We start from the raw sequence: 12,862 nt of genomic DNA on the forward strand, positions 1-12,862 counted from the left end.
TATTCCCCCCCGCCCCCCATAAAAGCATGTAAAAACATTTAAAAGGTTAATTCAGGGGTATGAACTCACCTGTTGTAAGTGGATTGGGCGGAGGTGCCGATTGTGTGCTCGGTGTCAAGTAAAGACTTGAACACACTTAGGGACCTATGAACATATGATGACATATGTTTACATACAATTAGTAATTATAATACTAATTAAACACGTAAACACATCCTAATGAGCGGAAAACACTTTGGTCAAGTGCTAGGAGTGCCCCGGGTAACATCTAAGGGAGTGTATGGCCTATTTAGGGAGTTAACTCTTCAAAAGTAAACTCTTTATAGAGTTTACAGCTCAAATGACCAACTCCCCATGAGTTTATGGCCATAAACTCATGGTGGGGGTGTTCTAGGATGCTTAATGGTCTTAAACTCTTGAGGGGTGATGCTAGACTTAGTTTTAAAGCATTGGAATGGAACACGAACAACATATGGACCATTTTGAGGACTTTACAGTAGTAAACTAGGAGTTTACGGCCATAAACTCTTACATGCCCAATCCTTAAGTGTGTTAAGGTCCTAAATGATAGAGAATAAAGTTCTATGCATTTTTCCAAGTCAAATGGAGAAGTTAGGGCATCATTTGGCTACTTTTTGGGAGTTTACGGCCCATGGACCAATCCTACGGGGGTTTACGGCCGTAAACTCCTATGTCCAATGTTTCTTTGATGTTTAATGCCTTTACTTCAATGGTGGTTGCTTCTAGACATTTTCCCAAGTCATAGGAGGTGTTTGAGGGCAATTCTAACACCTTAAAAGGTGTTCACAGCCCTTGAAGAGGGGTTTACGGTCCAAGAGTGTTCTTGGGCCGTAAACTCATGTTTACTCTCCAAAATGCAAGGTTTTGGTGTTCTAAGCTCGAAGGTGTAAGTCCACAAGTCATATCTAAGCCCTAGGAGTGATTTGGAAGGGTTTTGGGGCTTCAAAACCCCACTTATGGGTGTTCACGGTCCAAGAGTGTTCTTGGGCCATAAACACGTGAATTGGCCCCTATTTGATGTCTTAAACATGAATTTGCATGTTAAATGAGCTAAACAACAAGTTATGGTAGATTACTTACTAGTTTGGGGCTCGAAATGGGCGTTTTTGGATCGAAGGCAAGTTGTAGAGAGAGAGAGTGTAGAGAGAGAGTGTGGAAAGTTTCCAAATGGAGTCCACTCACCCTTATATGAGGGTTTGAGTTTGTGGCTCAGTGGAAATCTACCCAATACTGACGTTAAACAGGGCTTTTGGTCGCACCCGATTAAATGGTCGTAATTTGACTTGGTTGAAACTAAAACTTTGAAAGGGATAATTGAGGGTGTTTCTAATTTGTTTCAACCCTTACAAAGTCATTATAAAAGTCCCAATTTAATTAACCTAATCCAAAAGGTTAACGGACAATTAACAAAACGGGTTTTATTAACGGAAGATGTGGTTAAAATGACGGGATAAATTTCGGGTTGTCACAATCGGGATATCAAAACTGAAAATTTTCAACTTTTCAACTATTTGTTTTTGTACTTTGTATTATGTGAAAATGTTAACACATGCATATCACATTCGTTTAAAGTCGGATTGACATGAGGTTTTTCCAGAATGTATTTTAGAGTTTGTACATGATTTTGACTATAATTATGTTAATTTTGTATTCATATTCAATGAGTTACAATCCCCCAAAGTCGGGCTATCAATATGAAAATTTTCAAAGTTCAACCCACTAAGTAGTAAGTAATTACCAAAAAATTCCGGTTTTTCCAGGTATTCCGGTTCTAAACCCACTTTATCCGATTCCAACCTACCCACTTTGATGTTTTTGACTTTTCCGGTTCTAGACCCACTTTACCCAGAACCGAACCGGAATCGGTTCCTATATACCTGTCTGGTTTCCGGTTCTACAAAATCCCGTTAACCGGTTTCTGGTTTTCCAGGTCCGGGTCCATCCGGTCCATGTTTGGACCCACTTTCATCCCTAGTGAAGACCCTCCAGTCTCACAACTCGGGTCAGACCCTCCAGTCCGGTATCTCAGCGAGGACCCTCCGGTCTCACAACTTGGTTTGGACCCTCCGGTCAATAACTCAAATAAGACCCTCGACCACACAATATTACCAATCAGGTAAGTATAATGAGAAGACTCACCTCGTAAGTAAGCAAGTATGTCTCATACTCAACGGTAGGCCTAGACTCTGCCTATATATATCATAATCATTTCTAATTAACAACTTATAATAACAACTCCAAGGATGTTAAACTATTCCTTTACTAACTCTCGGAAAGGGTAAAAGACCATTTTACCCCTCCATGGTCTCCTAAGTCCATAACTTGACCAAACCCTAAAAGTTAACAGAAGTCAACCCTCAAGTCAACAATCCATGTTAATCCAACTCGTCGAGTGCATCTATGTGACTCGTCGAGTTCCTTCGTTTCTCTGAAATATTGGGAAAATCCAACTCAACTCGCTGAGTTTGTAACGCGTCCAGACTATCGGGGAAAACCCTAACCAACTCATCGAGTTGGCTCACCAACTCATCGAGTTCCTTCAGACCATTCTCTCATTTAGACGCTTTTATTCAGAACTAAGGCCCCAGACTCTAGATCTAGCCTACTAGGGCTGGAATACCACGTAAATCTACAAGCTTTATGTCCATGCATGGCATATAGGGGCTAAGTTTGCCAAACCAAACCTTAAAAAAGGGTTTTGGGTATGGAAGTTGGCCAAAGCTTAAATCTTTAGGCCCAAGGGACTTATTATTGTCCAGATCTGAAGTCTCATCTTCAAGGCATGCTCAAACAACTAAAGGACTCAAAGAGAAGATAGAAATGGCCATAGACTCCCTAGTGGAGAGATCTAACAAACAAGTGGTCAAGGTAATGCCTTTTTACCTTCAAAGGGTTGCTAGCATTGAATAAATGTTAGATCCAAAGACTCCTTCTCGTTACAGGCCCTCTACTCTTCAAGCTCCTTCAAATAATGCACCAAAACACACACTCTTAGCCTCTCTCTCTCACACAGATGACAACAGCTTGATTAGGGTTTCTCTCAGGGTGTTAGGGTGATCAGGGAGGCGGGGTAACAAACTTAAGGTCCTTTAAATAGGGTGCAAGCCTTGTGAATTAGGGTTTTCACACTCAGCTCCTACTCGTCGAGTCGGGTCCTCCGACTCTTCGAGTAAACTCTAAAAACCATGAGGCTATCTCAATCTCTACTCGACGATTTGGGGTTTCCAACTCGTCGAGTTGCCCTGCCAAAGTGAATATAAAATGATTTAGATTTTGTACCTGGGAGTCAGGATGTTACACTTTTATACGATGAACGTACCCTTTTAGTTGTTAATTGTTTTCCATATTGTAGGTATTTGTTATCAGTAAAACACATCAATGGTGTCCTCTTGACAAAACAATCGTGGAGACTGTCCATCGCCACTTCGTGGTAGCCAACCCACCACATCGTGGAACCTGCTCTGGCCAGCTTAATGCATTAAGCTCTTAATTACTAAAGATACCCATTCATACTTTCCATAAGACATTCTTACACCCCAAATCATGATAAAAATCGTTGCTTTATAGACATGCATGTACAATAAATGTCTTGAGCTCAAGTTAGGTCAAAATGATGAAAATGAGGCCAAACCTCATACATGATATCAAAACTCTATTAAACTTTAGATCTGAGATATAGAACCAGAAGGGGACCTCAAGGATCCATAATTTGCCAACTTTATGGAATCCATCCATCCAAACTCTCCCAAACATGGAGACAAGTGCCCAAAAACCTAGATCTAGAAACATAGCACACAAGATCAGAACTTGAGGACTTACAAGAGTCGAAAATGTGTGTAAGAGATGATGAGGAGATTTTCTTGTTGGATCTACGCACCAAGGACAAATTCTTCTTCTTCAAGGCACCAAAAACACCACCAAAAGCTCACAAATGTCAACAATGGATGTTAGGGTTGCTCTGGGTCGAATAGGAAGTGATGGAGGCTGAGAGTGTACAAACCATAGTCATTACATCCCTTAAATAAGGATTTAAGCCAAAAAAAATTAGGGTATTGCATGCTGGCGGCCGCTACGTCATGACCATCACCCTACCACGTCGTGGCGCCATAAATGAATGTGTGTTTTCATCTGGTGCCGCCACATTGTGGTACTATCACCAACACGTTGTGGCCACCAAAAATCATATACTTCTATTTCTTAAATGATGAATTCATAAAAGCATTTATTCCTGGAATTTGGTGTTACAAATAGATTTCATAAATTTATATTAATGTAAACACATTTAAACATACATTTCAATTCATAAATCTATAATAATCTAAACACAATTTATAAAAAAGTTCTACAAATAAATAACATACAACAAAAACGGTTGGTAGTGATGTACCTTTTCCACCTATAAATCTATGATAGTGGTGATCACTGGTGGTCCAATAGTAAACAATATATAATAAAATGGGTTGGTGTTCATCATAGGAGGGAGGGAGTGATATATATATATATATATATATATATATATATATATATATATATATATATATATAGAGAGAGAGAGAGAGAGAGAGTTATGAGAAATTGCATAAAAGAGAATGGGAAAAGTTGTCATTTGATTTAAAGGTGATATGAGGGGCGAAACAAAAAATAGGGGAGGGGGGGGTGGAAGATGGCAGGTTTTTTTGGAAGCACTAGCAACGACTTAGGCATTAGAGGAGACATCTGACATATCCAATAGGGCCTCCCGACCTGTTAATGCCCATGTTTCCCCGGGTGATTAGGTCGACTCTAAAACCTATGCAAGCGATTTATATACTGATACAAGCGACTTTTAATTTGTCCCCTCCATCGATATATTTTCTTATAGTGTTGCCCAAACTTTCTTGTAGCTCAATTACAATTATTAAAATGGTTCTCTAAGTATTAGGGTTTCATCTTGTTGCTTTCTACAATTGTTCTTAAAGTCTCTTATAGTAAACAAATTATCAATTGTTTCTTTGTTGTTTTTGGTGATTTTTATGTTTCTAGATTTCGTTGTAAATCCATAAGAACAAGTCAAATCTGTTCAACCTAGATTATGTTGGAAATGGTCAAAGGTGGTCAAACCTATTCTATCGAAAATTGTCAAAGTGATCAACATAGACGCGCTGAAAATGGTTAAAGGTGGTTAAAACAGATCCATTGAAATGGTCAAACCGGGTCCGTCGGTAATAAGGTCCTTCAGAAGACCATCATAGAGTTATGTCAATCGGTGATTCGTCGTAGGTAATTTTCCAATGGAATATTCCTTCGGTAATCTTTCAAATAGTTAGTCACATAAAGAATTAGGGCATCCATAATGCATTGAACTTCATAGAGTTCAATAGATTGTCATATCATCTTTTTTTTACGTTCTATATAACTCTTTCAATTTTTTTTTACAATGCATTGAACTCTACAAAATTCAATAGAAAATTACAAAAGCTAATTTATACTATATATTTATGAATTACCAAAGGGCTTATAGCCTAGCGGTATCCGGTGTTGTCATCCTTGCTTGAGGTTGAGGGTTCATATCCCGTCGTGGACATAGGTGGACTTAATGTGTAGTTTAGGAGTATGTTAGATTTGTCGTTTCAAAAAAAATATTTATTAATTAAAAACTTTTTTTCCCCATTAAAGCGTTCAATGATCATTGAACTCTAAGTTCATTGAATGTCAATGTAGCATCTCTATATAATAAAGTTTAATCCATTGAATGACAAATAGACTTGTCACCTCATTTAACTCTCTCATTAAACTCACCGTTGTGGATACTCTTAAGACACAAGGCTTTTCCGAAAATCGTAAAACCGTTTACTGATGGATTTCACAGCCGTCAAAGATTTGAGTTTGAGGTTTTGAATACACGGATAATATTTATTAAAAGATTTGAGTTTGAGGTTTTGAACACAAGGGTAATATTTATTCAGCGAACTACTCTTTGCTTGTTTCATCATAGAAACTACATAACATATAAAACTAGTACTCTCTAGTCGTAGGATTCATAATCTGGCAATGGTAATTTCGAGACCATCTTCTGGCTTAGGATTTGGAAGATACTTCACTTTCACATCTGGATTCACTAATTCCCATCTGAAATCGATTTCAAAATTGATCAGTATATACAAATACTTACATAGTAAAGTTCACTTTTGATCATATATATCTACTTAGGTAATAAATTTATACTTGTATCCCGTGGAGATATGATGTAGAAACAAGGCGAGTTGTAAACGAGCGAGCATATTTCCTGCACAGGTTCTTGGACCAGCGCCAAATGCTTGGAAGTTTTCAGGCAGCATTGACCCCTTAAAACATATATGTGTTTAGTTTTGAAATCAGAAGAAAATGACATGGAGAAAAATATTATGCTTAACATCTGACTTACATCCCATCTATCAGGGTTGAAACACAATGGATCGTCATAGTTGTTAGGATCTACGTGGACATACCTAAGCAATACAATCATATTCCATCCTTTTGGTATAGTGTATCCTGCGTTGTTATAAGTATAAACTTTTATCAATATAATTATATAAAAATAAAACAAGCTAATAAATAAAACACTAATTACCTTTATACTCAACATCTTCTGTTGTTGTACGTAAAACAAAGTTAGCGACATTCGACAATCTGACTGTTTCATCCACAACCTGAAGGCATGGATATCAATATTAAGGATTAATTCGTCAAATTACTTCCAAAGGGATATATATATTATAATTATTGCGAAGCAAAGATTACTATATATACCTTCATGGTGTATACCAACTTGAAAATCTCATCACTGCTTACAGGTTTTTGGCTCTTACTCTTTTTCAGAACCATGTTCTCGTCCTATATATGATGATATGTCTAAAGATAAAGAAGTCTAAGAATAGAGTACGAAAAAATCATGCTAGGTGTAGACGTGTACCCGAAGCTTTTGTAAAACCGAGGGATTTTTCGCAAGATAACAAAGAGCCCACACTGTGACGATGACAACTGATTCAAACCCACCAAGAACAATGCTAGTAATGTTATCAAGAATCTCAGTGTCACTTAAATAGTTCCCTTCCTCATCCTTTAGAGTAATAAACCCATCGATTAAATCATTTATAGGTTGGTTACTTCCATCTGTGTTGTTCCTCCTTCTATCCAACTCTTCCTTGAAAATAGCTTGAGCTTTTCTACGAGACTATCACAAAAAAGCACCACATATATATATATATATATATATATATATATATATATATATATATATATATATATATATATATATATATATATATATATATATATATATATATATATATATATATATATATATATATATATATATATATATATATATATATAACCTTTACAATTCTGAACGAAGCACATCTATATATTATCCACAAGTACACGTCACTAGTACAAAACGTATTTTTTAGTGCGATGAGTTTTTTGTTTTTTTTGGTGCGGTTGTAGCCTAAAACCGCACAATTAAAACACTTTCGCATTAATAAATCAAGGAACCGCACTAACAAATGCATTTTTGATGCTATTTTCTTTAAACACACTAATAAATGCATTTTTTGATTCTGTTTTTCAAAATCGCACTAATAAATGTATTTTTTGATTCTGTTTTCTAAAACCGTACTAATAATAAATGCATTTTTTGATGCTATTTTAAAAAATCGCACGAATAAATGTATTTTTTGATGCTGTTTTCCAAAACTACGTTAATAGCGAATGCATTTTTTGATGTGGTTTTCAATTGAGTTCCCTCCTCATTTTTGTTCCCGGGCTGAAGCTCATTCCAAAATTTCATTCCCCGCGCGATGCCTTTTTCTTCCCCTTTATATTTCCTTTATCTAATTTCATTTGGCCACACAAACCCTAATATCATCGACTACTACCGCACTCACCAACATCCTTGAGTCCTCTCACCCGTGCCTGCATCATCGTCGATTCGAGCTGCCACAACCTCCATCATCTTTGATTTCGGTTGACCCCACTCCTATCGTTGAGGATCCATGACTTTAGATCAGCAACGTGATGAATCTGAATAATCTTTGAGGAGTCGACCTCCACTATAATCATCTTTGTCCATCGCGATCAACCCATCATCAGGTATGTTTCTGATATTCTGATTTATAATTTTGATTCATAAAATTACTTAATCTATATGTTTATTTCTTAAGTTAGGTTGTGAAAGAAGTAAGGGGTTGGGCAAAGAAGCTTGTGACGTTCAAAGGAGAGCACATATCTTTGCAGGGGAAGATATAAAGGTAGAAAAAACCTAAAAAAAGAAACAATCTCATGTCTTTTATCTACAAAAATTGAATTAAGACCAGTTTTTTCCTTTGTATTGTTAATATTTCTAACCTTTGTAATTTACCTTTTGATTAAATGGATTTTATGCATTTTGATAAAATTACTTTGTAATTTAGCTTCTGAATTCCTACCGAAGCGAGGTTACAGAGTCAAAGATGGGCATCATCTCTAAAAGTCTGCAAGATACCGAAGAGGGGCCATATAAAGATGGTGATAACGAAACTGAACATGTCTATATCAAAAAAAACTTGAATATGCTTATGTAGTTACCTTCCTAAACAACTTACATACCAAAAGTTATTATATCAAATTGTAAATAGATACAAGGATGAAAATGTTAGAAAAGAATGTGATTTTTTATTAATTTGAATCTTTTGTATGGTTTGTGGTGATAACGAAACTGAACATGTCTATATCAAAAAAAAACTTGAATATGCTTATGTAGTTACCTTCCTAAACAACTTACATACCAAAAGTTATTATATCAAATTGTAAATAGATACAATGATGAAAATGTTAGAAAAGAATGTGATTTTTTATTAATTTGAATCTTTTGTATGGTTTGTGCCTTTACATCTATTATGATTTTTTGTTTTGTTTTTGTATTATAAATCAAACGGTTTATCTTTGTAATGGTGGTGCTCTTGAGGTTTTTTATTTTTTATTTATTTAATGGAGCAGTTCTAGCTTTTAATAGTTCGATTGTACTCCCTTTTTAATGGAAAAAATGGAAAAAACATTTGTTTTTTGGTGCAGTAGTTCTATCTTTTGAGACGGTTTTATAACCGCATCAATAAATAAGACTATTTTTTAAGGCGATATTTTTTGAGGCGGTTCAATAACCGCATCTATTAATCATTTTAACCGCATCAAAAAAAATATTTTTGTACTAGTGCATGACATATTAACATGGAAAAGTTTAATCCAAACATATATGATGACTACCTGAATCGCACGATGAAATTTAAATCCTGGTATATTCAAAGGGTAGGCAGTAAATCCATCAAGAATTTCCTCAAAGTGTTGGTTAATCTTGTCGAGGATAGGGCCTGGCTCGAAACTAGCAAAATACTTGCCGATGTTCTCAGAAGTGACCTTCATTATTTCATTGAAGGAATTAATTTTACCACGTGTGGTCCACGATTGGAGGGCTGAGATCATACGTGGTTGCACAGCAAGGGCGATTCGACGTAGAGCATCTGGTTGGTTAATGCTTCGAATAACAAAATTTCGAATCCTAAGATGTGCTTCTCCGTTAACCACAAACATTGACGTCTTGCCTATGAGCTCTGGATTTGCCCACTTCAACCTGAAGGTTTCGGTATCTCGAAGTACAAATTTATTGGTCGTTGGTAAAAATGTAATCACTGATGGCCTACCGAACAGGTGTGTTTTATACATACCTATCCCATCACCATACCTGCAGTTAGAATCCATAATTGATGATCAAGCATCGGTTAAAATGTTAAAGACTAACAAAACATGAAAGGAGTAAAGAAAATTACTTCTGACGCTTTGAATTTATGTAGTCTTCGGGGCGACCAAGAAATTTGAAGTACCATAGGAATGTGAGCGTTTCACCGATGATCGGAAGACCCATGTAGCCTGGCGGCAGCTTGGTGCCACTTTGGGATGGCCGGAGAGCTGTCATAACTAAGCCATACCATATGTCGTTCCACCACCACAATAAACACCCTATTAGTGGCACCGCTCCTATCACCACCGTCAACGTCCATACGGCCACCGTCATAGTGCCTCTCTAGGTTTTGTATTCTTTATTTCTTGTGCCCGATGATTAATGAACTGCTTCATACGACTGCTTGTGTTTGTTATATAGCATGCCGGAAAGATACCATTAGAGAACTAACATATTCGAACAAGACTAGTCGACAAGTTTGTAGATTAATATATTGCTTCAACTCGTGAGTGATAATTGGACGATAGAAGAGAAAAACTATATGGTTGGTTAAATGTTATAACCCAGATCTTGAAGTACAATAATTAAGCCCTTAATATAAACTAGTCCAGCGTAGAAATATCTTATCTATAAAGTCTTATCAGTAACACTAAACAAACCCCATATGGAGATTAATTGTATATGCCTACCATGCATTAAAATATAATCTTAAATCTAAATATCATTTCTTTTAAAAAGTGTATTTAGCAATAAAAATATAAAAATAAAAAAAGAAAGGGATATTGAGTTATCTAACCTTTTTTGTTGTTTTTAAAAAAATATAATCTTTTTTTTCTTTTTTGCAAAATGATCATTTGTTCCGGAATGGAGTGTTCCGGACCCGATTTCATATTCGGTTAAACGGGTAGATAATTCCGACCTAGTAATCTGGTTCTCCTATAAATACCATTTAACTCGTTTCGGACTATATTTCGACATTTCCTTATTTCAAAGTACCCTACATACCACTCCGGACACATCTACAAGTGAAAATGTCTTTTGATAGAAGTGAAGAAATGCAGTGTTGGGTTATGAGCATTCTAACACTCCTATGGTGTACATGCAACCCTAGAAACCTTGGATCTATGTTTAACTGAGATACATGCAAAACTGATTTTCCAATGTTCATAATCCTATCTAGCATACATGGGGATCTTTTATTCTAATAGTTAGTAAGAATTACATACCTCTTTGTAGCTTGGATTCCTTTGAAACCTTGTGAGCTTAGCACCTTAAGTGTGATGCCTCAAATGCTTCACACAACACCAAGTACACTTGGAATAAACTCTTAAGAGAATAAGAACACTTAGTGTTTCGGCTAGCCCTCTTTTGTTCACTCTAGTGTCCGAAAATGGTGAAGAATAGCTTCTTTATATAGTATGTTACAATTAGGGTTACACCATGTAAACCCTAATTTTCATGACCTTTCATTTCCATCACCCATGGGTTATGTAACCCCCATGGAGCATCCATGGAGCATCTTATGGGTTTAACCCAACTTGATAATCCATGGAGCATTGGACCACTATATAAGTTATGGATGATTGACACAATCAGCTCATATATTTAATAAGTCTTCTTTTGATCACATAATTAATTCTAAATTAATTATTGATCAATACTAACTAAATATTATTATTCTTATTATTAATATATTAGAACTTATAATATATTAATAAACCATAAGTGTCTTATTTCTCTCATTTAGTCTATCCAAGTGCATGGTGCCATGCAACCCAAATGGACCATGTCGGGTCGTGTCAAGTCCATACCAAATATAGTTATGGACTTAGACACTATATCCAACAGTCTCCTACTTGGATAAGTCTAACAACTATAGTTGCAAGTATGACTTCAGGAACCGATCAGCAATCATAGCTCTTTCAAAGTCTCTTGGAACTGAGAAGATGATGGTGTGCCATTTTAGATAAGTGATCATATAATCCTCTATTCTAGATATCAGTCGGACAAACACATGGAACAATGTCTTTCTATTGTCTAGCAGTTGTTTCCCGATTTCCGATTTGTTTGACATAGAACTTAATTGAACATATCAATTTAGTTCTGACTGGGCCCGGTACATGGGTCAAAACAAAATCATCGAGGGGCCTATATATCGCTTCTAATCCAAGAAGGAACAGATAAACTCCCACTCATATGTTTGCTCTACTACTTGTTGAATTACACACAAAGGTACGTTTTATAACATCGAGTTACCAATGCATTTTCGTACAATCAATGCATAACCAACTCATAGGTAACAAATCATATGTCTAGGTTTGCAGACTTATATGATATTACCGTCTCACGATCACTCGAGATAAATTCCATGAAGTGATACCAGTGAGCGTTGGTTGAATCCAATACTCAGAACTTATGAGCACTCATGAGTGTTGTAGCCCCCTTTGTCCAACATCTTGAACCTCTACAAACCAACCCATGACAGTCTTGATTCATATGTACTTCCAACATATGATTGACTGTGGAGAATTTGAATAATATGATATATACCATAACATAATTATTCTAGAAGTCAAAACATGCAAAAGGAAATACTAGTAAATGATTGACAAGAGATAGCAACAATTTACTCATAAATAACAACTTTTATTTATCATCAAATGTCAATTACATTTTACATATTTCAAAATAATCTAACTTCTAAAAACTAATATCATCTCTTAGCCCTATGCTCCAAGCATGCTGAAGATGCTTAACCCTACTCAATCCCTTCGTGAGGGGATCTGTCGGGTTCTCATCTGATGATACCCTCTTTGCCAAGAGAATTCCTTCTTCTATTCGATGTCTGATGAAATGATATTTTTTGTCGATGTGCTTGGATCTCCCATGATCCCTTGGTTCCTTTGCTAAGGCAACTGCACTTTCACTATCACAGAAAATTTCCATGGGCTCATTAATAGCTGGTACAACTCCAAGGTCTCTGATGAAGTTCCTTAGCCATATAGCCTCCTTTGCTGCTTCACTTGCTGTTATATACTCTGATTCACAAGTGGAATCAGCCACTGTATCTTGCTTGGAACTTTTCCAAGTAATTGCCCCTCCATTTAG

General features: G+C 36.2%; 1 protein-coding gene across 1 annotated transcript; it reads right to left on the minus strand.

Annotated features, from left to right (window-relative positions):
- Nucleotides 1-5,894: 5,894 nt before the first annotated feature.
- LOC111889034 (ent-kaurenoic acid oxidase 2) lies at nt 5,895-10,277 on the minus strand. The gene is made up of 8 exons (XM_023885165.3): nt 9,843-10,277; nt 9,283-9,757; nt 6,953-7,213; nt 6,790-6,873; nt 6,611-6,689; nt 6,425-6,531; nt 6,226-6,344; nt 5,895-6,129 (listed from the first exon to the last, which is right to left on the minus strand). Exons 1-8 carry the CDS (start codon nt 10,085-10,087, stop codon nt 6,039-6,041), a joined length of 1,461 nt encoding a protein of 486 aa, XP_023740933.1. The 5' UTR covers nt 10,088-10,277; the 3' UTR covers nt 5,895-6,038.
- Nucleotides 10,278-12,862: the final 2,585 nt, after the last annotated feature.

Source organism: Lactuca sativa, chromosome 4 (genome assembly GCF_002870075.4).
Source record: "Lactuca sativa cultivar Salinas chromosome 4, Lsat_Salinas_v11, whole genome shotgun sequence".
NCBI classification, from domain to species: domain Eukaryota; kingdom Viridiplantae; phylum Streptophyta; class Magnoliopsida; order Asterales; family Asteraceae; genus Lactuca; species Lactuca sativa.

What these genes read in the sequence shown, in the direction of transcription:
- LOC111889034 (XM_023885165.3), bottom strand. Translation starts at nt 10,087, where the DNA reads ATGACGGTGGCCGTATGGACGTTGACGGTGGTGATAGGAGCGGTGCCA. An exon ending in CGGTTTTACAAAAGCTTCGG is followed by an intron (nt 6,874 to 6,952) that starts GTACACGTCTAC and finishes CATCATATATAG; the next exon opens with GACGAGAACATGGTTCTGAA. An exon ending in TCAACCCTGATAGATGGGAT is followed by an intron (nt 6,345 to 6,424) that starts GTAAGTCAGATG and finishes ATATGTTTTAAG; the next exon opens with GGGTCAATGCTGCCTGAAAA.